Genomic DNA, 26,128 nt, shown 5'->3' with positions numbered 1-26,128 from the left:
CTTCTCTATATTAGTACCAGTCAAAAGTTTGGACACCTCCTCATTCAAGGGTTATTTTCTAGATTGTAAAATAATAGTGAAGGCATAAAAACTATGAAATAACACATATGGAATCATGTAGTAAGCAAAAAAGTGTTAAACAAATCAAAATATATTTTATATTTGAGATTCTTTGAAGTAGCCACCCTTTGCCTTGATGACAGCTTTGCACACTCTTGGGCTTTCTCTCAACCCGCTTCTTGAGGAATGTTTTTCCAACAGTCTTGAAGGAGTTCCCACATAAGCTGAGCACTTGTTGGCTGCTTTTCCTTCAGTGTGCCTTGAATTCTAAATAAAGCACGACAGCGTCACCAGCAAAGCACCATCACACCTCCTCCTGCATGCTTCACGGTGGGAACCACACATGCAGAGATCATCCGTTCACCTACTCTGCATCTCACAAAGACACGGCGGTTGGAACCAAAAATCTCAAATTTGGACTCATCAGACCAAGGGACAGATTTCCACCGGTCTAATGTCCATTGCTCGTGTTTCTTGGCCCAAGTCAGTCTCTTATTATTATTAGTGTCCTTTAGTAGTGGTTTCTTTGCAGCAATTCGACCATGAAGGCCTGATTCACGCAGTCTCCTCTGAACAGTTGATGTTGACATGTCTGTTACTTGAACTCTGTGAAGCATTTATTTGGGCTGCAATCTGAGGCTGGTAACTCTCTAATGAACTTATCCTCTGCAGCAGAGGTAACTCTGGGTCTTTCATTCCTGTTGCAGTCCTCATAACAGCCAGTTTCATCATAGCGCTTGATGGTGTTTGCGACTGCACTTGAAGAAACTTTCAAAGTTCTTGACATTTTCCGCATTGTCTGACCTTCATGTCTTAAAGTAATGATGGACTGTCATTTCTCTTTGCTTTTTTGAGCTGTTCTTGCCATAATATAGACTTAGCCCTATTTAGTAAAAGACCATCTTATGTATTCCACCCCTACCTTGTCACAACACAACTGATTTACTCAAAGGCATTAAGAAGAAACGAAAGGCACACCTGTTAATTGAAATGCATTCTAGGTGACTAAAGCTGGTTGAGAGAATGCCAAGAGTGTGCAAAGCTGTCAAGGAAAAGGCTGGCTACTTTGAGGAATCTCGAATATGAACTATATTTTGATTTGTTTAACACTTTTTTTTGGTTACTACATGATTCCATATTTATATAGTTTCTGTATGTTTTGCAGTTGAATAAAATGTTTTTTGTTTCCGTTCGTGCAGTGAGACAGACACCTATATTGGGTACCTGCCGCTGGCCCATGTTCTAGAGCTGAGTGCAGAGATGGTGTGTATCTCTCACGGCTGCTGCATCGGATACTCCTCCCCACAGACGCTAGCAGACCAGGTGAACACACACACACACACAGACACAGACACAGACACAGACACAGACACAGACAGACAGACAGACAGACAGACAGACAGACAGACAGACAGACAGACAGACAGACAGACAGACAGACAGACAGACAGACAGACAGACAGACAGACAGACAGTAAGCCAAGGCACAACAACACAACGCGGTATGTAGAAACCCTCTATTGGACCTCCTCTATTAGAGAACAGGCGTAGCTGTGCTCTACTCCTAGTCTGATCCATCTCTCTCTCCTCTCTTCCTCCCCAGTCGACTAAGATTAAGAAGGGCAGTAAAGGAGACACCAGTGTTCTAAAACCTACACTCATGGCTGCTGTACCGGTAAGCACTAAAGCTGCTGTAGTATATATATACAGTGGGGAGAACAAGTATTTGATACACTGCCGATTTTGCAGGTTTTCCTACTTACAAAGCATGTAGAGGTCTGTAATTTTTATCATAGGTACACTTCAACTATGAGAGACGGAATCTAAAACAAAAATCCAGAAAATCACATTGTATGATTTTTAAGTAATTAATTTGCATTTTATTGCATGACATAAGTATTTGATACATCAGAAAAGCAGAACTTAATATTTGGTACAGAAACCTTTGTTTGCAATTACAGAGATCATACGTTTCCTGTAGTTCTTGACTAGGTTTGCACACACTGCAGCAGGGATTTTGGCCCACTCCTCCCTACAGATCTTCTCCAGATCCTTCAGGTTTCGGGGCTGTCGCTGGGCAATACGGACTTTCAGCTCCCTCCAAAGATTTTCTATTGGGTTCAGGTCTGGAGACTGGCTAGGCCACTCCAGGACCTTGAGATGCTTCTTACGGAGCCACTCCTTAGTTGCCATGGCTGTGTGCTTCGTGTCGTTGTCATGCTGGAAGACCCAGCCACGACCCATCTTCAATGCTCTTACTGAGGGAAGGAGGTTGTTGGCCAAGATCTCGCGATACATGGCCCCATCCATCCTCCCCTCAGTACGGTGCAGTCGTCCTGTCCCCTTTGCAGAAAAGCATCCCCAAAGAATGATGTTTCCACCTCCATGCTTCACGGTTGGGATGGTGTTCTTGGGGTTGTACTCATACTTCTTCTTCCTCCAAACACGGCGAGTGGAGTTAGACCAAAAAGCTCTATTTTTGTCTCATCAGACCACATGACCTTCTCCCATTCCTCCTCTGGATCATCCAGATGGTCATTGGCAAACTTCAGACAGGCCTGGACATGCACTGGCTTAAGCAGGGGGACCTTGCGTGCGCTGCAGGATTTTAATCCATGACGGCGTAGTGTGTTACTAATGGTTTTCTTTGAGACTGTGGTCCCAGCTCTCTTCAGGTCATTGACCAGGTCCTGCCGTGTAGTTCTGGGCTGATCCCTCACCTTCCTCATGATCATTGATGCCCCACGAGGTGAAATCTTGCATGGAGCCCCAGACCGAGGGTGATTGACCGTCATCTTGAACTTCTTCCATTTTCTAATAATTGCGCCAACAGTTGTTTCCTTCTCACCAAGCTGCTTGCCTATTGTCCTGTAGCCCATCCCAGCCTTGTGCAGGTCTACAATTTTATCCCTGATGTCCTTACACAGCTCTCTGGTCTTGGCCATTGTGGAGAGGTTGGAATCTGTTTGATTGAGTGTGTGGACAGGTGTCTTTTATACAGGTAACGAGTTCAAACAGGTGCAGTTAATACAGGTAATGAGTGGAGAACAGGAGGGCTTCTTAAAGAAAAACTAACAGGTCTGTGAGAGCCGGAATTCTTACTGGTTGGTAGGTGCTCAAATACTTATGTCATGCAATAAAATGCAAATTAATTATTTAAAAATCATACAATGTGATTTTCTGGATTTTTGTTTTAGATTCCGTCTCTCACAGTTGAAGTGTACCTATGATAAAAATTACAGACCTCTACATGCTTTGTAAGTAGGAAAACCTGCAAAATCGGCAGTGTATCAAATACTTGTTCTCCCCACTGTATACTCGAGTAAGACATGAACAGAATTTATTATTATTATTATTTTTAAAATTGAAGTTGTGTTTTGTTCTCTTTCCTTCTCTGTCCCTTGTTCTCCCTCCTGTAGGAGATCATGGATCGGATCTATAAGAATGTGATGACCAAGGTGGAGGAGATGAGCAGTGTGCAGAGAACCCTGTTTGTGTTGGCCTACAACTATAAGATGGAACAGATCACCAAGGGCTACAAGACCCCGCTCTGTGACAGGTCATACACACACCTGTAACACACACACACACACAGTCAATGGGTAATGATTGATGGAGAGTCTCCAGGAGGTTGAACTAGCACTGTGGCGGTCATGACATTTTGTCAGCCGGTTATTGTCATGCTAAAGACCGCCGGTCTCACGGTAATTGACCCTAATTAACATAAACACATTTAGCATCTCCGTGCCTCCGCTCATACAAGCCGCTGATGTGCCTTTGGAACATCTACATTTAAAAAGTCTACTAAATCAATTTAATATTCACCATCACAATATATCCAGTATTTATTTTAGGTAGGTCTAAAGAAACATAATGAAGAAAATGTATATCAGAAGGACAGAATATGAGTTGGTCTAACTGTATGTTATCCTGTTGGCTGTAGGCTTGTTGGTTTAGCTGACAAGTTATGCCTTTAGGTCCCGTGCCATTATTTTATATTATAATATTTAATAGTTAGAGGAATATAATTGAACTTGGCTGAATAAAATAGAAAGGATATTTTTCCCATTCCGGAGCGAGTACGCATATGAAGGCAATGTAGAGCGTAAAAGTGATAATTTGAAACAGGTCCTATACGCTAGATTGAGTTATTTGGCAACTTTACTTGTGAGAGATACAAACCTTAGAATGTCTTATAAATCAAAACATGTAATGGGCCTCATGGTACGACTAAAGTACTTAATTTAGGAAACCTAGTGAAATCTGTTCGAGAACATCGAAAATAACATGTTTTCACAATGAAATATAGAGTATTTAATTAAACTGTCGACGGCCCCTCTCTCTGCGCGCATGAGAAAGGAATGAAGGAGAGAGGGGAGGAGATGGAAACGCACGGTGGTGAGATATTCTGTAGCTAAAGGTAATGTATCACCCAATTAATGATGAAATATACAAAAATCTCTTACTAGGCTATTCAAAATCAAATACAAATTCACTATTGTAGGTGAACTGTAAGCCGCCCTGCACAATCAATGCACCAACAACATTGCCTAGGCCTCTACGTTCTCTCCCAGACTCATGGATAGAAATGTTGGATCATAGCATAAGGTAACCAGTCCATCCAGTCTACAATCAAAGGCGATTACTAGAATTTGTTTAATTTTGGAATGTAGGCTAGACCAATTAAAGAAGTCTTAAATCATTTTTTGATGTTTTTCTGCGGTGCGTAATATGCGGTAGGCTATGTATTGTATAACGAATGTCATAATCATTATTTTAATTCTGGGTTTTTTTCAGGCTTGGGCTCATATATAGGCCTATGCATATGCAAAAATGCGACACAACAGCCTTAATGGAGACTCACACACCGACATTCTCGAATATTGCTGTGACCGGTTCCTGCGTTAAACAGAAACCTAAGGTTCACACAGAGGTTATTATGAATGACTTGTTGTTTATCTTGGTGTTATTCTCATCCTCTGACTCACTGTCATCCTCTTTTTCTCCCTCTCTCTCCAGTCTGGTGTTTAGGAAAGTGCGCTCGTTGTTGGGGGGTCACATGAGGGTGCTGTTGTCAGGCGGAGCGCCCCTCTCCGCCGCCACCCAGCGCTTCATGAACATCTGCCTCTGCTGTCCCGTGGGCCAGGGCTACGGCCTCACCGAGACCTGCGGAGCTGGCACCATCAGCGAGAGTAAGAGAGCGGGAAGGAGAGAGGGAAGGGAGGGATGAGTAAGGGGGATGGAACGGAGTGAAGGGGACGGGAAGGAGGAAGTCAGCCGGGGCTACGGCCTCACCGAGACCTGCGGAGCTGTTGAGGGTGAGGGAGGGTGGGTGGAGGCGGTAGGTCCAAGAAGAAGGGAGGGAGGGTAAAAGAGAAGGAAATGTGTAGACTTCTGCTGCCTGATGGAAGAGAGGAATGGGGGCACAATGGAGAAAGCCAGGTGATTGTACACAGTAATGTGATATGCTATGTCGTTCTCACGTGTATTTTTTCCTCTCTCTATTTGTCAGTGTGGGACTATCGCACAGGTCGGGTCGGCGCTCCTCTGATCTGCTCCGAGATCACCCTCAAGGACTGGGAGGAGGGTGAGTCCCTCCATAGCACTGGGACTGCAGAATCGGTGATATTAGGGGGAGGGCTTGGAGGGTGGAGGTGAGTGGGGTTGGGGGCTAGGGTGGATGAAAGTTATATTGGAAGGGATGGACGTGGGGCTGAAGATGCTTTGGGCATAGACCTCTTCTCCTGATCTTCTCCAGGCGGTTACTACAGCACAGACAAGCCACACCCGAGGGGGGAGATTGTAATCGGCGGGCCCAACGTGACTATGGGTTACTACAAGAACGAGGTGAAGAACCGCGAGGACTTCTTCGTGGACAGCAACGGCCAGCGCTGGTTCTGTACAGGAGACATCGGGGAGTTTCACCCAGACGGGTGCCTCAAGATTATCGGTGAGCAGCCCAGAAAAAAGACCTGTTTTCAGAGAGAGCCCTATGATATTTTGTCTGTCTATCTGTGGATTTAAATGCATACGAGTCAGGATGAAAGCGGCAGATCCTCCAAATTTTCCCCAGGTGAACTAACAATTCAGACCCGTACAGTTAACTAAGGGTGACCTTGTGGTTAAAGCCACCGCCCTCGGGCACATAGAGGATGATTCCCTTGTCTGCGTGGATACGAATCTACCAGCCATACTCCTCCCCTTCTCTCTGTATCCACTTCACTTCATACCCGTCTCTGTCAAAAACAATCAAATATGAAAGGATTCGCATATATAAACGACAGATAAATTCCTCCCGAAGGCAGCTGTGTATAAATCTACCTTAGCAATCATTGTGTTCCTTCTGTGTAGACCGTAAGAAGGATCTGGTGAAGCTCCAGGCTGGGGAGTATGTGTCTCTGGGGAAGGTGGAGGCCATGCTGAAGAACTGCCCTTTCGTAGACAACATCTGCGCCTACGCAAACAGGTAACAATGCGCATATTATATACCGCTCGGTGACTGGAGTCTCTATAACACTGAGTGTACAAAACATTAAGAACACCGTGCTAACATTAAGAACGAAAGCGTCACACAGGGATGCTGGCCCATGTTGACTCCAATGCTTCCCACAGTTGTGTCAAGTTGGCTGGATTTCCTTTGGATGGTGGACCATTCTTGATACACACGGGAAACTGTTGACTGTGAAAAACCCATCAGCATTGCAGTTCTCAAATCAAGTTGTATTAGTCACATGCGCCGAATACAACAGGTGAATACTTACAGTGAAATGCTTGCTTACAAGCCCCTAATCAACAATGCAGTTTAAAAAATAAGAATAAGAAATAAAAGTAACAGTCATTAAAGAGCAGCAGTAAAATAACAATAGCGAGACTATTTACAAGGGGCACTGGTTAGTCAAGGTAATTGAGGTAATATGTACAGTGGGGAGAACAAGTATTTGATACACTGCCGATTTTGCAGGTTTTCCTACTTACAAAGCATGTAGAGGTCTGTCATTTTTATCATAGGTACACTTCAACTGTGAGAGACGGAATCTAAAACAAAAATCCAGAAAATCACATTGTATGATTTTTAAGTAATTAATTTGCATTTTATTGCATGACATAAGTATTTGAGCACCTACCAACCAGTAAGAATTCCGGCTCTCACAGACCTGTTAGTTTTTCTTTAAGAAGCCCTCCTGTTCTCCACTCATTACCTGTATTAACTGCACCTGTTTGAACTCGTTACCTGTATAAAAGACACCTGTCCACACACTCAATCAAACAGACTCCAACCTCTCCACAATGGCCAAGACCAGAGAGCTGTGTAAGGACATCAGGGATAAATTGTAGACCTGTACAAGGCTGGGATGGGCTACAGGACAATAGCCAAGCAGCTTGGTGAGAAGGCAACAACTGTTGGCACAATTATTAGAAAATGGAAGAAGTTCAAGATGACGGTCAATCACCCTCGGTCTGGGGCTCCATGCAAGATCTCACCTCGTGGGGCATCAATGATCATGAGGAATGTGAGGGATCAGCCCAGAACTACACGGCAGGACCTGGTCAATGACCTGAAGAGAGCTGGGACCACAGTCTCAAAGAAAACCATTAGTAACACACTACGCCGTCATGGATTAAAATCCTGCAGCGCACGCAAGGTCCCCCTGCTCAAGCCAGCGCATGTCCAGGCCCGTCTGAAGTTTGCCAATGACCATCTGGATGATCCAGAGGAGGAATGGGAGAAGGTCATGTGGTCTGATGAGACAAAAATAGAGCTTTTTGCTCTAAACTCCACTCGCCGTGTTTGGAGGAATAGAAGGATGAGTACAACCCCAAGAACACCATCCCAACCGTGAAGCATGGAGGTGGAAACATCATTCTTTGGGGATGCTTTTCTGCAAAGGGGACAGGACGACTGCACCGTATTGAAGGGAGGATGGATGGGGCCATGTATCGCGAGATCTTGACCAACAACCTCCTTCCCTCAGTAAGAGCATTGAAGATGGGTCGTGGCTGGGTCTTCCAGCATGACAACGACCCGAAACACACAGCCAGGGCAACTAAGGAGTGGCTCCGTAAGAAGCATCTCAAGGTCCTGGAGTGGCCTAGCCAGTCTCCAGACCTGAACCCAATAGAAAATCTTTGGAGGGAGCCGAAAGTCCGTATTGCCCAGCGACAGCCCCGAAACCTGAAGGATCTGGAGAAGGTCTGTATGGAGGAGTGGGCCAAAATCCCTGCTGCAGTGTGTGCAAACCTGGTCAAGAACTACAGGAAACGTATGATCTCTGTAATTGCAAACTAAGGTTTCTGTACCAAATATTCAGTTCTGCTTTTCTGATGTATCAAATACTTATGTCATGCAATAAAATGCAAATTAATTAATAAAAAATCATACAATGTGATTTTCTGGATTTTTGTTTTAGATTCCTTCTCTCACAGTTGAAGTGTACCTATGATAAAAATTACAGACCTCTACATGCTTTGTAAGTAGGAAAACCTGCAAAATTGTCAGTGTATCAAATACTTGTTCTCCCCACTGTACATGCAGGTAGAGTTATTAAAGTGACTCTGCATAGATAATAACAGAATAGCAGCGGTGTAAAAGAGGGGGCAATGCAAATAGTCTGGGTAGCCATTTGATTAGGTGTTCAGGAGTCTTATGGCTTGGGGGTAGAAACTGTTTAGAAGCCTCTTGGACCTGGACTTGGCGCTCCGGTACCGCTTGCTGTGCGGTAGCAGAGAGAACAGTCTTTGATTAGGGTGGCTGGAGACTTTGACAATGTTTAGGGCCTTCCTCTGACGCCGCCTGGTATAGAGGTCCTGAATGGCAGTAAGCTTGGCCCCACTGGGCCGTTCGCACTACCCTCTGTAGTGCCTTGCGGTCGGAGGCCGAGCAGTTGCCATACCAGGCAGTGATGCAACCAGTCAGGGTGCTCTCCATGGTGCAGCTGTAGAGCATTTTGAGGATCTGAGGACCCATGCCAAATCTTTTCAGTCTCCTGAGGGGACTGTTTTGTCGTGCCCTCTTCACGACACAAAACGGTGCCTCTGGCACCTACTACCATACCCCGTTCAAAGGCACTTAAATATTCACCCTCTGAATGGCACACAGACACAATCCATGTCTCAATTGTCTCAAGGCTTAAAAATCCTTCTTAACCTGTCTCCTCTGCCTCAACTACACGATGAAGTGTATTTAACAGGTGACATCAATAAGGGATCATAGCTTTCACCTGGTCAGTCTGTCATGGAAAGAGCAGGTGTTCTTAATGTTTTGTACACTCGGTACAAAACATTGATTGTCTGTTTCTCCTTGTCAACTTGTTCTGTCTCTAGTCACAATGTCTCCATCTGCTGTCTGTGTCACCCACTTTCTACCTCTCCTGTCTCTCTCTTTGTCTTTCCGACTCATTGCTCTCTCTATCCTTCATCCTATTCTGGCCAGTCTTTCTCTCTCCATCTTTGCCTTTCATTATAATAATAACTAGAATGATGATGATGATGATGATAATAATATAAAAAGGAATTATACAAATCAACTGTGTTGTCTAAATATAACAATAACACTATATTATCTCTCCATTTCCTTAACTCTCTCCGTCCCAGTGACCAGTCGTACGTGATTGGCTTTGTGGTGCCCAATCAGAAGCATTTGATGGCGCTGGCGGAGCAGAGAGGGTTACGGGGCAGCTGGGAGGAGATCTGTAACAACCCTGACATGGAGAAAGACGTTCTCCACGTCATCACAGAGGCCGCTCTGTCAGGTAGGATGGAGGGATGGAGAGGACGATGAGAGACGGATGGAGGGAGGAATAGAGGATTCTGGTTGTAACATACTGTTTCTCCATCTTTTTGGCCCTAGCGTTGACTTGTATTTCTCAACCCCAGCCCATGCATTCGTCTCTAAAGTCCGGTGTTGTTTCCCCCCCACAGCCAAACTGGAGCGCTTTGAGATCCCTAGGAAGATCCGTCTGAGTGCAGAGCCCTGGACACCGGAGACTGGCCTGGTGACCGACGCATTCAAACTCAAACGCAAGGAGCTCAAATCACACTATCAGGAAGACATCGAGAGAATGTACGGTGGCAAGTAACACACACACAGACATATGCAAGGAATCTAACAAACGCTATCTAGATGACAAGAAAACTGGAGAGAATGTACGGCGGCAAGTTACACACAAACAGCCCCAGCCCCCCCCCCCCCTTCCCAAGACAAAAGACAGAGGGGCCAAGCCAGTTGGAGCAACACCAGTTGCTTGTCTTCGCCAAAAGTTTTTAGGGGTCTGTGTGTTGCTATGACGACGCTGTCATCATGGCGTGACTCGGCTGAGACACGGAAAATGACACGTTAGTCTTGTCCCACTCCTCCGCTCCTCTCCTTTTTTTTCTCCTTCCCTTCTCTCTCCTATCCTCCGTCTAGCATGGTCTTCGGCCTCTGTGTGTAGTCCAGACACCTGATAGTAGAAAGGATGGTTTTTGTGTGAATGTGGCCTGGATCGTGTTCATTAGGCATCAAACGGAAGAAAACTGACTGAAACAGGGAGGGACTACCTGAACTTGTCCAACAAGAAATGTTTTGCTATGTTGTGCACTAATGAATACGACTCTGAAAAATGAGGCCCTTCGGTTTAAACGTTCCACATCCAGGTTTGAATCTATGCAGGGATCTCTTTTATTGTATAAATGTTTTGGGATGTGGTGATGTTTTGTTCATGTTTCGTTATTTTTCTTTTTTTAACGTAATCGGTTTGTCTTGGTTCGTTTCCGAAACCTATTCGATGAACATCTTGTGTCTGAGAGAAATCAGTGTTTTGCGAAACCATGAGATTTTTGGAACGCAACTCGCATTTTTTATTTGCTCTCCTTATTTCTTATATTTTTTCTGAATGGTTTGTTTCTCATTTATCTGTTACCAAACTGACATTAAAACAACATGTTTTCCTCTTCTTTCTTTTCCCCCCCATGTGAATTTCCTAAATTCTTCTCCCTCATCTGCCTCTATGTCCTGAAGGTTGCTTCTATTCTATGGAAGAGTATGTGTTTACTGACTTGACTAGATGAAGTCCTATGTTACAGTGTGCCAGTGATGGAATCTCCTCCCTGCTCTGTGCCCCTGTGTGTGGCTATGGGCTGATGTGATGTGCCTGGGTTGGCTGGTGGAACCTGTTTCTCGTAATGTAGCCTGATCCTGGATCGGTTTGTACTTTAGCCACCTCCTCTGACTATTTGTGGGACGTCATGAGTTGACCAAGGCAAGAAATGATCTGGGACCAGGTTAATAATGATGGTGAGGTGTCCAGGGGGGCTACGGGGAAGTAGGATGCAGTTTCCCCATAAAGCTGATCGAAGTTTAGTTTCTCTTCCCTGTGGTTGAGGCTAGGATGGGGAGAGGACAAGCTGATCCTTGATCTGTGCCTAAAGGGCAAGTTCTCAGCATGTGACACCAATCCTACTGAGACCCTTATTCATTTCTATTCTGTCACTTAACCAGTAGGAGGCAGTCTCTGTCACTGGTTCATCTTTGAAACATAATCTGTATAATAATGTCCAAATTTACAGGGGTGTGTATGTGTGCATGTGTGGTTTGTGCGTGTGCTGATGTTTGGGTGTGTGTGTGCGTTCTCTGACCCTGAGCTTGTTCCAAGTCCCCTATGTCGCTGTGAAGCCCGCTGCATGCCCACCCCACCTGACCTGTAGAAGTCTGTGACCTTTCAATGTTTCCTCCAGCAAAACGATGTTACATACACAGTATCCTGCTAAACCAGGTCTGTGGCTCCATAAACCATGTTATCACCTGGACTATTTGCTTCCATAAACCATGTTATCACCTGGACTATCTGCTTCCATAAACCATGTTATCACCTGGACTATCTGCTTCCATAAACCACGTTATCACCTGGACTATCTGCTTCCATAAACCATGTTATCACCTGGACTATCTGCTTCCATAAACCATGTTATCACCTGGACTATCTGCTTCCATAAACCACGTTATCACCTGGACTATCTGCTTCCATAAACCACATTATCACCTGGACTATTTGCTTCCATAAACCACGTTATCACCTGGACTATCTGCTTCCATAAACCATGTTATCACCTGGACTATCTGCTTCCATTAACCACGTGGATTGTCTTTATTGAAATTGGCCTAAACCTGCCATTTTACTCCATAAAATGATGACCTATGTACCGCATGGATGTCTCTAGGAGAACCAATGAATCCCAGTCCAGATCTGTAGCTGTTTGCCTTTTTAGTTGCTGTTTGGCAGACTGTGTGTTTGTGTCATCCAACGGTAGTCCTATCTACTCTGATATCCCCTGTTCGTATTACAGTAATGCATTGTCCTATTTCTTTGTCATACCTCTAGTTACTGTTACTCTTATTGATGAAATATGAAATGCAGATTGAATGTGCAATATTTATACGAAATACAAATTCTAAAACTAAAGTATGTAAAGGAAAAATGCACAGAGAGAGAGAGAGAGCCCCTTCACAGTGTATGAATGTGTGGGTGCGGGCCTGTCTCTTTCCAATTAAATGTAGAAAGAAAACCTAGAGGACAGAAAACATTGTTGTAGAAGTAGTAACATATAGCCTCTATGGTGTGGTATTAGTGCCAACAGAAATGTCATCTGAATTCAATCATCTTGAGTTCATTCAAATTTGTTGGCAGTAATATGACTCCATACTTATTTTTCTGTATTGTGAAAGTACTGTACCAATTATAGTAATGAAGACTAATATTTTGGCCTTGTGAAAGTAAAATACAGTGGTGAAGAATAAGACACTACAGGTGAACAGAGTTAGGTCTCCAGGAAGTTGTTTGGGTTGCATGATTCCTTGTGAATGCACTATATACATTTGTGACGTACAATGTATTCAGATATCAAATCCAAGTTGAGAAGTCATGCATAAAGTCATGTGGGCAATTCCATACGAGATTTGCCCAAAGATATGTAATCCTTGGAAAGGTACTTTGGGGTAAGGATGTTTGGCATACCTTTTTAAAGTTGAAATCGTTGATTTTAAAGTTGGAAAGTTCATGAAATTTTGGCTTTACCCAGGCCTTTTGAAGATATGACCCATTTTATACATGAGTTGACATTATAGGCCATTAACCAACTGTGCAAATCACCAGCAGAGGGAGTTCTGAATTCGTTCCCACATTAACTGTGTTGTTGGTGCTCCAAAAATATATCAGCTTTTCAAAAGTAGCAGAGCGACCACTCTGGAAATGTTATGTACTTGTAGAGTATATTGTTTTTAAACAATATCCAATACCGAACGAAATTAAAAAGGGTACTTTTGAGACATTTACGGTAAGGCCCGGGTAAGGCCAACATTTCACACATTTCCCAACTTTTAATGAGTTATTCCTCAATAATTATTTTGGATACAGATGTCAATGATGTGCCAGACAAAATTACGTTTTTATTGATTTCATTTCAGGAAGATTAAAAGCATCATAAATATCTCTGGGCCAATCTCGTTTGGAATTCCACATACATTATAGGCTGCCATATATGTATTGTTTGCAAATTAATTACTGTGTATGAGCAATGTACAGTATATAGCGTAGAAGAAGAACAGCTTGGATATTCTATATTTAGCAGAAGGGATATTTCAGCATTTGAAAAGGACCCTCGGTTTTGGGAAGTAGTCCAAAACACTGATAATGTTACGAATGAGGAACCCAGGTGCAGGCTGGTTCCCGTTCTTCTTACAGTTCCTGATATTTTATTGGTTCTTTGTATTCAACTCCCAACCAATGTCTGTCCAGTCTGCTGCTTTGCTATCCCATACCAGGCTACAATTGGTTAAGAAGATTTGTTCATAGGAATATACTAAGTGCTGTATCTTGAGTGTTTCTCTGAGGTTACACACATACATCATACATACATACATACATGCATGCATGCATGCATGCATACATACATACATACATACATACATACATACATACATACATACATACATACATACATACATACATACATACATACATACATACATACAGTGGGGAGAACAAGTATTTGATACACTGCCGATTTTGCAGGTTTTCCAACTTACAAAGCATGTAGAGGTCTGTAATTTTTATCATAGGTACACTTCAACTGTGAGAGACGGAATCTAAAACAAAAATCCAGAAAATCACATTGTATGATTTTTAAGTAATTAATTTGCATTTTATTGCATGACATAAGTATTTGATACATCAGAAAAGCAGAACTTAATATTTGGTACAGAAACCTTTGTTTGCAATTACAAAGATCATACGTTTCCTGTAATTATTGACCAGGTTTGCACACACTGCAGCAGGGATTTTGGCCCACTCCTCCATACAGACCTTCTCCAGATCCTTCAGGTTTCGGGGCTGTCGCTGGGCAATACGGACTTTCAGCTCCCTCCAAAGATTTTCTATTGGGTTCAGGTCTGGAGACTGGCTAGGCCACTCCAGGACCTTGAGATGCTTCTTACGGAGCCACTCCTTAGTTGCCCTGGCTGTGTGTTTCGGGTCGTTGTCATGCTGGAAGATCCAGCCACGACCCATCTTCAATGCTCTTACTGAGGGAAGGAGGTTTTTGGCCAAGATCTCGCGATACATGGCCCCATCCATCCTCCCCTCAATATGGTGCAGTCGTCCTGTCCCCTTTGCAGAAAAGCATCCCCAAAGAATGATGTTTCCACCTCCATGCTTCACGGTTGGGATGGTGTTCTTGGGGTTGTACTCAACCTTCTTCTTCCTCCAAACACGGCGAGTGGAGTTTAGACCAAAAAGCTCTATTTTTGTCTCATCAGACCACATGACCTTCTCCCATTCCTCCTCTGGATCATCCAGATGGTCATTGGCAAACTTCAGACGGGCCTGGAAATGCGCTGGCTTGAGCAGGGGGACCTTGCGTGCGCTGCAGGATTTCAATACATGACGGCGTAGTGTGTTACTAATGGTTTTCTTTGAGACTGTGGTCCCAGCTCTCTTCAGGTCATTGACCAGGTCCTGCCGTGTAGTTCTGGGCTGATCCCTCACCTTCCTCATGATCATTGATGCCCCACGAGGTGAGATCTTGCATGGAGCCCCAGACCGAGGGTGGTTGACCGTCATCTTCAACTTCTTCCATTTTCTAATAATTGCGCCAACAGTTGTTGCCTTCTCACCAAGCTGCTTGCCTATTGTCCTGTAGCCCATCCCAGCCTTGTGCAGGTCTACAATTTTATCCCTGATGTCCTTACACAGCTCTCTGGTCTTGGCCATTGTGGAGAGATTGGAGTCTGTTTGATTGAGTGTGTGTACAGGTGTCTTTTATACAGGTAACGAGTTCAAACAGGTGAAGTTAATACAGGTAATGAGTGGAGAACAGGAGGGCTTCTAAAAGAAAAACTAACAGGTCTGTGAGAGCCGGAATTCTTACTGGTTGGTAGGTGATCAAATACTTATGTCACGCAATAAAATGCAAATTAATTACTTAAAAATCATACAATGTGATTTTCTGGATTTTTGTTTTAGATTCCGTCTCTCACAGTTGAAGTGTACCTATGATAAAAATTACAGACCTCTACATGCTTTGTAAGTAGGAAAACCTTCAAAATCGGCAGTGTATCAAATACTTGTTCTCCCCACTGTACATGCTGTATGTAGCAAAAACAATCCTTGTTTTTGAAAGAAAAGCAAAACATTTTGTTCATTAAAATAACATAAAATTGATCAAAAATACAGTGTAGACATTGTTATTGTTGTAAATGACTATTGTAGCTGGAAACGGCAGATTTTTTATGGAATATCTACATAGCCGTACAGAGGCCCATTATCAGCAACCATCACTCCTGTGTTACAATGACACGTTGTGTTAGCTAATCCAAGTTTATCATTTTAAAAGGCTAATTGATCATTAGAAAACCCTAGAAGGCCAGCATCCCGGAGTCGCCTCTTCACTGTTGATGTTGAGATTGGTGTTTTGCAGATACTATTTAATGAAGCTGCCAGTTGAGGACTTGTCAGGCGTCTGTTTCTCAAACTAGACACTCTAATGTACTTGTCCTCTTGCTCAGTTGTGCACCGGGGCCTCCCATTCCTCCTTCTATTATTCTGGTTAGAGCCAGTTTGCGCTGTTCTGTGAAGTGAGTAGTACACAGCGTTGTACGAGATCTTCAGTTTCTTGGCAATTTCTCGCATGGAATAACCTTAATTTCTCAGAACAAGAATAGACTGATGAGTTTCAGAAGAAAGGTCTTTGTTTCTGGTCATTTTGAGCCTGTAATCAAACCCACAAATGCTGATGCTCCAGATACTCAACTAGTCTAAAAAGGCCTGTTTTATTGCTTATTTAATCAGGACAACAGTTTTCATCTGTGCTAAAATAATTGCAAAAGGGTTTTGTAATGATCAGTTAGCTAATCTAAGTTTATCATTTTAAAAGGCTAACACAACGTGCCATTGGAACACAGAAGTGATGGTTGCTGATAATAGGCCTCTGTACGCCTATGTAGATATTCCATTAAAAAATCAGCGGTTTCCAGGTACAATAGTCATTTACAACATTAACAATTTCTACACTGTATTTCTAATCAATTTGATGTTCTTTTAATGGACAAAATAATAGCTTTTCTTTCAAAAACAAGGACATTTCTAAGTGACCCCAAACTTTTGAACGGTAGTGTACGTACGTACGTACATACATATATACATACATTACATCTCTTAGTAGTGAAGTCATCCACTTTAACTACTGATGTACCTAAGACAAGGAACAAAGTTTGGTGTACAGATTAATTTGACCGCTCGTATTGTTTCTCATAGTAAATATGTTGGAAGGGGAGGGGTTAATATGATCAAATCTCCTAAAGATATACCAGTTGTGCAGGTGTAAAACCTAATTTAAACCTATTTGGTCTTTGTTATTGACCAGTTTTTTGGGGTGGGTCTTTTTCCTTCTCGTTTAGCGTGGGTTACTGGCCTTGTGACATCATGGGCTATTTGCAAATGTCTCCTTCCTTATTTATTTGTAATTTGGCCTTGGAAAATTGTCATGAAATTAAAAGTTGTGATTGGTCTAAAAATATGTTCATTCTGTTTCAATCATGGATTATATTGATTCTTGTTAACGTGGATATGCCCTTTTTGAATGAGAATGATTTTGATGTGTCTGTGCGTGTATGTATAACATTCCAGACAGAGTGGCTAACACAACGGCTTCATTCAAATCGTGTCCCGAAGCGTATTATATGGCAACGAAGCCGAGGTGTGTGTGGAGATGACTGTGGGATGCGTAATGAATTGACGTGGACATAACAAACCGTTCAGATGTGAGCTAGTCCACATCTACAGAGAAACAGACTAGCAGAAGTTAGGGCTTTATTCAATCCGTATCGCTGGAGCGTCATTTCCTGTTGAGCCGACTTCTGCAGTGCTTACCTTGAATGCAGTCTCCGCTAACGTGGGAACATTGCCTTGAAATTTAAATCGCGCTGTAACACTGAATTTCCGTGATACGGATTGAATAGAGTCCCAAGTCTCTCTCTACAGAATCAGAACAAACTAAGAGCAGGGGATGTATCCTGTTTCATCACATAACAGAACCACTGTCTCCTTCACTGGCTTTCAGGACCCCCCCTCTCCCCCCTCCCCCTCTCCTGGCTGCACACTACAACACTCACCACATCGTCACCTTCTGAAGCCCACCCACTCAGGCAGTATTCAAAATGTCGCCCTATTCCCTATATACTGCACTACTTTTGACCAGGGCACATAGGACTTTAGTCTAAAGTAGTGCGTATGGAATAGGGGGCCATTTGGGATACCAGCTGGCTTGAGAAGGACTGACTGGGGGAAAGGAGTCTGTAACAGGAGCATTAAGGAGCTGAGACAGAGGCCCTCTTCCTCTGAGATGAAAAAAGACACTCAGAGTTCCCTCTCTACCAATTCAAAGCGCTTTATTGGCATGGGAAACGTGTACATTGCCAAAGCAAATGAAATAGATAATAAACAAAAGTGAAATAAACAATCAGAAATGAACAGTAAACATTACTCACAAGTTTCAAAAATAATAGACATTTCAAATGTTATGACTATGTAGAGTGTTGTAACAATGTGCAAATAGTTGAAGTATGAAAGGGAAAATAAATACAGATAAATATAATTTATTTACAGTGGAGTCACTTTCTTGTGGCAACAGGTCACAAATCTTGCTGCTGTGATGGCAAGATTTGTGATCTCTGAGGTGCGTGCCACTGTTATTATTAGGGGGGCTACTTATATTTGTTCTGTTAGACACAAGTGTGTAATGAAAATGTGTTTCTTGCATATCCCAACTCCTCTTGAGACACCTGCAGTGACTTCTCTTACACTCCATTCATTCCAACAGCATGAAACAGTCACAGGAAAGAATTGTGAGCAACAATAATAGTGGCCAAGGTGCAATACTGTCAACCAACCACAGGATGTCAGTCATGTACCCATGAATGGAAGAATGTCTCCTGTGAGTGGTAATACAGTTGAATTCAGAAGTTACATACACTTAGGTTGGAGTCATTAAAACAAGTTTTTCAACCACTCCACAGATTTCTTGCTAACAAACTATAGTTTTGGCAAGTTGGTTAAGACATCTACTTTGTGCATGACACAAGTCATTTTTCCTAAAATTGTTTAGACAGATTATTTCACTTATAATTCACTGTATCACAATTCCAGTGGGTCAGAAGTTTACATACACTAAGTTGACTGCCTTTAAACAGCTTGGAACATTCCAGAAAATGATGTCATGGCTTTAGAAGCTTCTGATAGGCTAATTGACATCATTTGAGTCAATTGGAGGTGTACCTGTGGATGTATTTCAAGGCCTACCTTCAAACTCAGTGCCTCTTTGCTTGACATCATGGGGAAATCAAAAGAAATCAACCAAGACCTCAAAAAGAAAATTGTAGACCTCAAGTCTGGTTCATCCTTGGGAGCAATTTCCAAACGCCTGAAGGTACCACGTTCATCTGTACAAACAATAGTACGCAAGTATAAACACCATGGGACCACGCAGCCGCCATACCGCTCAGGAAGGAGACGCGTTCTGTCTCCTAGAGATGAACGTACTTTGGTGTGAAAAGTGTGAATCAATCCAAGAACAACAGCAAAGGACCTTATGAAGATGCTGGAGGAAATGTGTACAAAAGTATCTATATCCACAGTAAAAACGAGTCTTGAATATACAGTTCTATTGTTGTTTCATCAGACCAGAGGACATTTCTCCAAAAAGTATGATCTTTGTTCCCATGTGCATTTGCAAACCGTAGCCTGGCTTTATTATGGAGGTTTTTGGAGCAGTGGCTTCTTCCTTGCTGAGCGGCCTTTCAGGTTATGTTGATATAGGACTCGTTTTACTGTGGATATAGATCCTTTTGTTCCTGTTTCCTCCAGCATCTTCACATGGTCCTTTGCTGTTGTTCTGGGATTGATTTGCACTTTTCACACCAAAGTATGTTCATCTCTAGGAGACAATGCGTCTCCTTCCTGAGCGGTATGACGGCTGCGTGGTCCCATGGTGTTTATACTTGCGTACTATTGTTTGTACAGATGAACCTTCAGGCGTTTGGAAATTGCTCCCAAGGATGAACCAGACTTGTGGAGGTCTCCCCAAAAAATTCTGAGGTCTTGGATGATTTCTTTTGATTTTCCAATGATGTCAAGCAAAGAGGCACTGAGTTTGAAGGTAGGCCTTGAAATACATCCACAGGTACACCTCCAATTGACTCAAATGATGTCAATTAGCCTATCAGAAGCAGCTAAAGCCATGACATCATTTTCTGGAATTGTCCTAGCTGTTTAAAGGCACAGTCAACTTAGTGTATGTACACTTCTGACCCACTGCAATTGTGATATAGTGAATTATAAGTGAAATAATCTGTCTGTAAACAATTGTTGGAAAAATGACTTGTCATGCACAAAGTAGATGTCCTAACTGACTTGCCAAAACTATAGTTTGTTAACAAGAAATGTGTGGAGGTTGAAAAACGAGTTTTAATGACTCCAACCTAAGTGTATGTAAACTTCCGACTTCAACTGTACTTACCAGTGTCGTCTGTTGGAGTATAAATATATTTTCACTGATTGAAGGAGGGAAACACGCTTAACCATGAACAGCATGTCTCTGTATATGGATGCTGCTCATTCGTGGAATGTGACCCAAATGCCACCCTATTCCCGATATAGTGCACTACAGTGTGGTGTGGGCGTCTGCTGCAATAGCCCATCCGTGACAAGGACCGACAAGTTGTGCGTTCCCGAGATGCCGTTCTACTGCGCCGTTATTTGCCTGTTTGTGGCCCACCTGTTAGCTTGCACGATTCTTAACAATCTCTTTTGATCTCTCATTAACGAGCTGTTTTCGCCCACAACACTGCAGCTGACTGGATGTTTTTGTTGTTGGTCGCATCGTTCTCGGTAAAACCCTAGACACTGTCGTGAGTGAAAAGCCCTGAAGGCCGGCCGACGATCATACCACGCTCAATGCAGGTTGGCCTGCTTTATATAGCAAGCCACGACAAACGTGACTCACTGTCTGTAGGAGAAAATGGTTTTCACTAAACTGGCCACTGACTGTATACTGTGCATTCGGAAAGTATTCAGACCCCTTCAATTTGTCCACGTTTTGTTACAGAGCAGCCTTATGAAATTAAAAAAAAATTTCACCTCATCAATCTACTCACAATACCCCACAATGACAAAGCAAAAACATGTTTTTAGAAATGTTACATTTACATAAGTATTCAGACCCTTTAGTCAGTACTTTGTTGAAGCAGCTTTGGCAGCAATTACAGCCTTGAGTCTTCTTGAGTATGACACAACAAGCTTGGCAAACCTGTATTTGGGGAGTTTCTCCCATTCTCTGCAGATCCTCTTCAAGCTCTGACAGGTTGGATGAGGAGCATCGCTGCACAGCTATTTTCAGGTCTCTCCAGAGATCGGTTTCCGGGCCACTCAAGGACATTCAGAGACTTGTCCCAAAGCCACTCCTGCGTTGCCTTGGCTGTGTGCTTAGGGTCCTTGTCCTGTTGGAAGGTGAACATTCGCCACAGTCTGAGGTCCTGAGCAGGTTTTCATCAAGGATCTCTCTATACTTTGCTCCATTCATCTTCCCCTCAATCCTGACTAGTCTCCCAGTCCCTGCAGCTGAAAAAAGGCATGTCATGTGCCTTTAACTGAGGAGTGGCTTCCATCTGGCCACTCTACCATAAAGGCCTGATTGGTGGAGTGCTGCATTGATGGTTGTCCTTCTGGAAGGTTCTCCCAGCTCCACAGAGGAACTCTGGCACTCTGTCAGAGTGACTATCAGTCTGGGCAGCCAGCTCTAGGAAGAGGATTGGTGGTCTAAACTTCTTCCATTTAATAATGATGGAGGCCACTGTTCTTGGGGACTTTCCTGTCTCGAAGCGCTACAGACAATTCCTTCAATCTCATGGCTTGGTTTTTGCTCTGACATGTAGTCAACTGTGGGACCTTATGCCGGCGTGGGCAATTCCAGTCCTCGAGGGCCTTATAGACAGTTGTGTGCCTTTCCAAATCATGTCCAATCATTTGAATTTACCACAGGTAGACTCCAATCAAGTTGTAGAAACATCTCAAGGATGATCAATGGAAATATGATGCACCTGAGCTCAATTTTGAGTCTCATGGCAAAGGGTTTGAATTCTTATGTAAATAATTTCTTAAACCTGTTTTCACTTTGTCATTATGATAATGCCCTTTTAGTGGAAGAGCTGGTTGAAAAGACCGCCTGGAATTTCAGACTGTTTTGGCGGGTTGGCGTTTTGGCCTGCCTGGTGACATCACTAGACGGTAAATTAGGTAGAGTTCCAACCCTCTCTGACAAAAACAGCTAGTTTTCCCCTCCCCACTCAGACCAAAATTATTGCGTGAGAAATTGCTCTTAGCAATTTGTTTATTTTTGACCATATTAATTGAAAAACAAGGTAAGGTACTTAAATGGATTCTCCAGTACTTTGTATATTTTTTAGCCAGTGGTTCTGAAACGCCTAACAAAGGGTCTATTTTTACATCTAAGTGTCTAACTGTACACGCACCAAATAGTCTACACACCGATCCCAAATGCTTTGGAAACAGGCAGGATAAAGTTATCACTCCATGGAGGTAAAAAAGACAGTTTAATTCAGTAAGAGAAAAGCTGCAAAATGGAGAGCTGAAAATAAAGAGAAGGGAGGGCCAGAAAAGAAATGTTTGGGAAAGATTTGGTGAAGTGGTGAAAGAGGATGATAGTAGTGTTGTGTGTGTGAGGCGCTATAAAAAAAAGTTACTTCAAATAGGGAAGTTCAAGGCAACTGTAGCCCACTGTTCAGATGAGTAAAATGGAAAATTAAATCTGGACACTGACTGTAGGTCTATAACCTCACATACTGTAGCCTATATTTTAACTCCTGCAGAGTTAAGCATATCTTGTAGTAAAATTATACACAAAATGTAGTCAAAATTTTCACTTGGGAACAGGAATGGAGAAATAATCTCTCTTTCAGCATCTTGAGAGAATGCGAATGCTCAGTTAGATACCATCTGTAGAGCTGCCCTCTATCAGCATCATAAAAGCTGATCGTATTTCAGCCACAAAATATGCATCCAAGCCAAACTGAAATCTTATCAGATACATTTTGGGTAGTTCTCACAGCTTTCTTTTGCCTTACATCCAGTCAAAAGGATGTTATTTGGACATTTTGCACAGAAAACGTTTCCAGTTTATGTTATTGCGCCGTGAAAAATAACTTTACCGGTCAACTAGTTAGTCATAAATCAATAGAATGAATGCATCATTCTGGTGAGCAACATGAGAGTACAAGCTGCATGTATACAATTATAGACAAGTTGACTAAACACATAGAAACATCTAAACCAGGCTAAAAAAAATATCCTACATCCCATAAAAAAAGAAAAACACTACGCCGTCTTTGACTGAAGCCTACAAAGCATTTACTATATTATCGGGTTAGGGTTGGGTGTGGGCCTCAGATTTTCACAGAGCCAGGCGGTTATGGATGGGTTATAAGCAACAAAGACACATCCAGCTCAAAGTGGGAGGTTTAAAAAAATACCTAGGTCACCAAAGTTCCAGAGCATGTCTTGAATTGATACCCAGAAATGATTTGATATGGAGATAACTGCTGCAGACCCTTTTACACAGAGCGACTTAGTCAAGAGTGCATACATTTTTACTTATGGGTGGCCCCAGGAATCGCCATGCTCTACCGACAGCTAGAGGACCAGATAAGCATCAAGGGTTAACTTCACCCTACTCTTTCCCATTCTACTATGACCACAACATGGAACAATGGGACGAGACAAAAAAAACTAAACAAGATACATGCTGGTCCAAACACATAATGCCCTGGGTTTTATTTTTTGTGAGAAGATAATTTTTCATTTTGTGGATAGAAAAAACAAAATTGATCAATTATGCCATTGGAATGGGCATTCATATTGGTGGTACAACAACAACTAACTAGTAGCCTTGTTTAGTACCGTACTCTTCACAGAAGAGAGCTCGTATTTCCAAAGGAAGGCACCCGATACTTGTGGTTCATCTTGGCCTCGCAGCGTTCTGGAGAATTCTTATTCTAAAAGCAAAGAAATCTGCCTTTTTATACATGTTTTCTTCTGTTATGTATAAACTGGAATGATACATGTAATCAAGATGTTACTACATTCCTCTACCCGATCGCATTTCATCAACAAGTAACAAAATAATAAAGTCTTTCAATGAGGAACATACAATCATCATCAAAAATGGAAAGGGGATACAAAAATAATTACATTTTTCACAAAATAATTGGGGAAGGGGTCTTAAAAAAAAGGTACTGATGTGAAAACAAACCAGAGACCTAAATCATATAAAAGCAGCATTCATCGAAAACAAAAATAGTGCTTAGATAAGTCAGAAGCAGCAGTGACTTCTAGGAACAGACTTCATTCCCATTGTGTTACTTTGTCTCATGAACAATTTAAAAATGGAAGATCTTAAGTGATTACCCTCTGACTGACAAACCGATGCCTTAAATCCACAGCCACCGACTCTGTATGAATGCATGTCACCATTTGTTTCTACATGATACAATGAACCAACAGCCAGGAATCTTAAAGTGAGGACCCCCTGGTTATGTTCACAATATAGATATATAAAATACAGAGAAGTTCATAGCTACCTAAACCCAGACTACAGCACGGGAACCAATGAGGGTACAGTGGACAACAAAAAAACATTAAAAAAAACTAACAAAACGTAGAGAAAAAGAAAGAACTGTAAACACGGCACAATAAATAGATAAAACAGCAGGTTCCACACCATGCACTGACGTGATGATGACACTGTTGTACAACTCACACCCGAACCAGTTGCAGTTTGTCTTTTAATTTTTTTTAAAATCCCAAGTGCAAAACATCAAATGAACAATTTCCATATTCAAGTAACATTATATACAAGGGGGGGATTACAGATATCTGGTACTGTACATATAATTGCCATATTCATAATTACAGATGTTGATATTTCTTATCAACAGTAACAGTAACAAATAGGAAATGAAAAAAGTACGAGACGACCATTGCAATTAAGTCCCAACCGTCACCATGGAGACAGCGTTGTATGCTGTGTGCGCATTCCACTACCCCTTCCTTGCATTCACAACTCTACGATGCATAGCACCTAAATGAGTTCCCGGGTGAGCCCACAGTCCTGTCCGTGTTCCGAGGTCACGTGACCTCCATAGCCACTGTGTTGTCCGAAATGCTGTTTAGTGCTGGTTTTTCTTGATCCTGATTTTCCCTGGAGGCAAGTGGAGAGAATATGTACAAATCAATCAGACACTGTTCAATAATATCTACATTAATATTGACTCAGACGGACTCAGGTAATGTTCCTGAATCAGCAGTTTAAGCTACGGTTGTCTGAACACTGTGTAATGGTCCATTTCTATACACTTAATCTGTGTCCCAAATGGACCCTATTCCCTATGTAGCGTACTACCTCAGACAAGAAGTCTCTCTCTCTCACCTTGGCACCAGGTCCATTGACGGGGTGATTGTGGAGACCTTAGGCATTTGACAGTTAGCGGTGGCAGCCAGCTTTAAGGCAGATGACGACACGGGAGCGTGGCTTAGCGTCCGGGGTATGTGGCGCTTGGTGAGGAGTCCCCCGGGGGAGGACATGCTCAGACGGAGGTTGTTGTTGTTCCCCATCAGGACCTGAGTGGTGGTGGAGTTGGCGTGGGTGGTGCCGTTGTTGCTGGGCAACAGGAAGGGGAAGGAGGGGGTAGTGGTGGTCAGAGGGCTAGGGGTGGAGGTGGGGGCTGCAGGCAACGGGGATGCTGTGCTAGTGAGGTGAAAGCCCTTGTAGACACCTGTAGGAAGGGAAGACAGAAAACTAAATCACTTCATGGTCCTAGCAGAAGCTATACAAGCAGTTTCCTCTTTGATCAGTTCCAACCTTTTACGTTTGCTTCTGTGAAAGCCCTGCATTTCATTCGAAACGCACTTGCACGTCTGAGGTTACTTGTTGCAGGTGCGTGGGAATAATTTGATGATATCTTGAAAGGAAACCTTGCACACTGTGCTTACCGGATTCACTTGTGTTTATTTAGCTTATATACTGCGCCTCGTTGCCTTTGTCAAAGCGTTCAAAGTCTTATGTGCAATTTTCTCTTCTCTTTGATGCTCTGCTTTAAAAAAGTGTATTTATTTAACCTGTTAAGGCATTACCCTTTTACAATAACCACCTGACCACAACAAATGCTTGGGTGCAGTGTTAACCTGAGGGTGGAAGGACCCCGTTGACCCCGCTGCCCGGTCCACCCTCATCCTTGGTCTTCAAGGCCAGAAGCTGGTCTGTGGTCACCAGGGCAGAGGCAGCAAACTGGGCACTGGCACAATCTAACGTCTTGGACACCAAAACCTGGTAGAGGAGGAGAACAACGTATTAACACAATGCTGAAAAGACAAACAGATGGACAGAGAGAGAGGTCATGGGGCTGTATCAAACATCTCAGAGTAGGAGTGCTGATCTAAGACCAGGTCCCTCCTTTCCATTGAATCTTATT

General features: G+C 42.9%; 2 protein-coding genes across 7 annotated transcripts in view; one reads left to right on the top strand and one right to left on the bottom strand.

The window, feature by feature from the left end:
* The window catches only part of LOC139550902 (fatty acid CoA ligase Acsl3-like), a 31,150-nt gene extending 17,629 nt beyond the window's left edge, over window positions 1-13,521 (top strand). Inside the window, exons 7-15 of one of the 2 annotated variants that reach the window (XM_071362152.1) lie at window positions 1,260-1,383; window positions 1,664-1,735; window positions 3,480-3,619; window positions 5,080-5,252; window positions 5,573-5,647; window positions 5,819-6,010; window positions 6,412-6,526; window positions 9,652-9,809; window positions 9,979-13,521. In XM_071362152.1, the coding sequence (XP_071218253.1) occupies window positions 1,260-1,383; window positions 1,664-1,735; window positions 3,480-3,619; window positions 5,080-5,252; window positions 5,573-5,647; window positions 5,819-6,010; window positions 6,412-6,526; window positions 9,652-9,809; window positions 9,979-10,136 (1,207 nt within the window). In that variant the 3' untranslated portion in view covers window positions 10,137-13,521. Of the gene's footprint in view, window positions 1-1,259; window positions 1,384-1,663; window positions 1,736-3,479; window positions 3,620-5,079; window positions 5,253-5,572; window positions 5,715-5,818; window positions 6,011-6,411; window positions 6,527-9,651; window positions 9,810-9,978 lie in introns of those variants that run through there. The other variant, XR_011670150.1, reaches the window with a different exon arrangement.
* A 9,876-nt stretch (window positions 13,522-23,397) lies between these two features.
* Window positions 23,398-26,128, bottom strand: part of LOC139550899 (enhancer of polycomb homolog 1-like) — a 41,562-nt gene continuing 38,831 nt past the window's right edge. For 3 of the 5 annotated variants that reach the window (XM_071362144.1, XM_071362145.1, XM_071362143.1), the window contains 3 exons: window positions 25,842-25,983; window positions 25,087-25,432; window positions 23,398-24,858 (listed from right to left, as the gene is read on the bottom strand). In XM_071362144.1, coding sequence (XP_071218245.1) covers window positions 24,786-24,858; window positions 25,087-25,432; window positions 25,842-25,983 — 561 coding nt within the window. In that variant the 3' untranslated portion in view covers window positions 23,398-24,785. Of the gene's footprint in view, window positions 24,859-25,086; window positions 25,433-25,790; window positions 25,984-26,128 lie in introns of those variants that run through there. The other 2 variants (XM_071362147.1, XM_071362146.1) reach the window with 2 other exon arrangements.

Source organism: Salvelinus alpinus, chromosome 23, assembly GCF_045679555.1.
Source record: "Salvelinus alpinus chromosome 23, SLU_Salpinus.1, whole genome shotgun sequence".
Classification (NCBI taxonomy): domain Eukaryota; kingdom Metazoa; phylum Chordata; class Actinopteri; order Salmoniformes; family Salmonidae; genus Salvelinus; species Salvelinus alpinus.
The sequence above is the reverse complement of the archived record's forward strand: the minus strand, read 5'-3'. Positions and strand labels throughout refer to the sequence as shown.